This window comes from Macadamia integrifolia, chromosome 11 (assembly GCF_013358625.1).
Source record: "Macadamia integrifolia cultivar HAES 741 chromosome 11, SCU_Mint_v3, whole genome shotgun sequence".
Classification (NCBI taxonomy): domain Eukaryota; kingdom Viridiplantae; phylum Streptophyta; class Magnoliopsida; order Proteales; family Proteaceae; genus Macadamia; species Macadamia integrifolia.
In genome coordinates, this window is record NC_056567.1 from 866,911 (window position 1) to 869,085 (window position 2,175).

Genomic DNA, 2,175 nt, shown 5'->3' on the forward strand with positions numbered 1-2,175 from the left:
TGGGCATTGATCGATCCTTGATCCTGACCTCTCCAATCCCGATCCACATGTATGTTCAAGAGTAAAATCGTAATAAAAATTGATTAAAAAAAAAAAAGAATCAAGGGTAGACTTGTCTAATATGGTATGATTCAGACTATTTCAAAATAATAAAGAAACGATTTTGACCTTGATGGATATCGTGACAGCTCCATGTTTTAGAACCTTGTCCAGGAATTGTCATGGAGGAAAGAAAGCGGGAGGGTTTAACGGTTTACATCATAATGTGGTGAGAAAATTTTCCCATAATTGAATTAGAGTATGAGTGTATGGCAATTGTTACGAAAAAAAAAAAAGTATATGAAATTTAACACATGGGCAATTAAGATTAATTCATAGAAATCCAAATTTTTAGTAGTCTTCAAATGAGATAAAATCTAAATTTTTTAAAATAATTATACGTAGATTGGCATTTCACCAAAAATAAAATATTGGTAAATTAGATATTTTTTGGGGGTATTAGATTAGAAGGGTTATTTATGCGCTAACAAACATACATATATTCTTCTATATAATATTAATTATCAAAGATCTAGCTATGATGGGTCGGTACTTTGTAGACTATAAATTTTCCGAAGCAAACGGAATATTGGCTGCTAATACCGAACTTGGTGAGAAAAGAAGATTGAGCAATCGAGCCGGCACTGATCGCTCTGCAACCATGGGGAAAGGAGGCGGCTGTGTGCCCAGTAAAAAGCGTACGCCATTGGCCACTTCCGACGATCCTCCAAAGACCACAGCGGGTGCTCCGACGGCCGTCGATGACAAGGCTCCCACCAGTGATGCTGCTCCTACTCGAGAAATCACGATTACGGAACCACCTGCTAAGCTGAAGATATATATTGTCTACTACTCCATGTATGGTCATGTTGAAGGGTTGGCCAAGAGGATGAAGAAGGGAATTGATGAGATCGAGGGGGTCGACGGGTTATTATACCGTGTTTCCGAGACTTTGTCCGATGAGATCCTTGAGAAGATGAAAGCTCCTCCCAAAGATGATTCGATCCCTTTGATTTCTGCGGCGGAATTGGCATCCGCTGATGGGTTTCTATTTGGGTTTCCGACGAGGTATGGATGCATGGCTGCCCAGATGAAGTCTTTCTTTGATTCCACTGGACAGTTGTGGAAGGAACAGAAACTTGCTGGGAAGCCAGCTGGGTTCTTTGTCAGCACTGGTACTCAAGGTGGAGGCCAAGAAACCACTGCGTAAGTCTCTTTTCCCCTTCTGGCCCTGTTGAAATTGGCTCAGTAATTCTCTTCTCTTAGGAATTAAGTACTTTTGTTATGAAGATTTTTTTTTAGTACAAATATTCATGATTCATTACATAGTTGAATGTGGAATTATCTGATTACTCGATTGGATGTTCCAAGAGGATAAATTGATTCTTATTAGTCAAACATTTTATTGGTAGGTATATAATGAGTCATATTTTTTGTTGGATTGCATTATGGAAGTGCGCAGTGATTCATTTATGTCCATTTACTTACACTTAGCTGTAACTTTTCTTTTGTTAATAAAATAATAAGTGACCATAGAGTTCCCCTGGATATCTTTTCGTAGCAAAGAATGTACAATAGTCTAAATGCAAAGGGGAATTTCCAATTGCTTGAAGATGGAGTCCTTCATACGGTTTTTCTCTTAAAGGATGAAAGAGTCCTTCCACAGTTATCATTGAATTGTTTGGTTCTGACCTGTATGCATCAGGGAGACATTGCCGATCTGACATCATATTAGAACAAATACAAAAATGTCAGCTCCTCTCGCCCCCCACCGCCCACGCATTATAAACATTTTTATGATGTCAAAGAAAAAACTAAACCAAGTGTTTAGGGGTTGAGCGAATCAAAGGGAAGAACAGAAAAAAAAAAAAAAAAAGGGTCAAAATTCTATATTTGTTTTTCTGTAGAGCAAACTAATGTCCCATATCATGAAAGTTTTCATGCTTAGATGAATTGATGCACCTAGAAGAGTAAGGAATATATATTGTGCTTTTGGGTTAGTGTTACTGAATTAAGAGTTTATGGAACCAGGGTTTTTAGATTTGGAGATTTCCTGGCAGAGAGATGGGTTGGTCAATTGGGATAAAAATTTATGTTTTATCCTTTTCTTCTTTCTTTTTTTTTGGGGGGGGGGGG

At 37.9% G+C, this 2,175-nt stretch overlaps 1 protein-coding gene across 1 annotated transcript in view; it reads left to right on the forward strand.

Moving 5' to 3' along the window:
* The first annotated feature begins 571 nt into the window (after positions 1–571).
* LOC122093731 (probable NAD(P)H dehydrogenase (quinone) FQR1-like 2) overlaps positions 572–2,175 on the forward strand; it is a 9,551-nt gene continuing 7,947 nt past the window's right edge. The window contains exon 1 of the mRNA XM_042664176.1: positions 572–1,245. Within this exon, the coding sequence (XP_042520110.1) occupies positions 578–1,245 (668 nt within the window). The 5' untranslated portion in view covers positions 572–577. The remainder of the gene's footprint in view (positions 1,246–2,175) is intronic.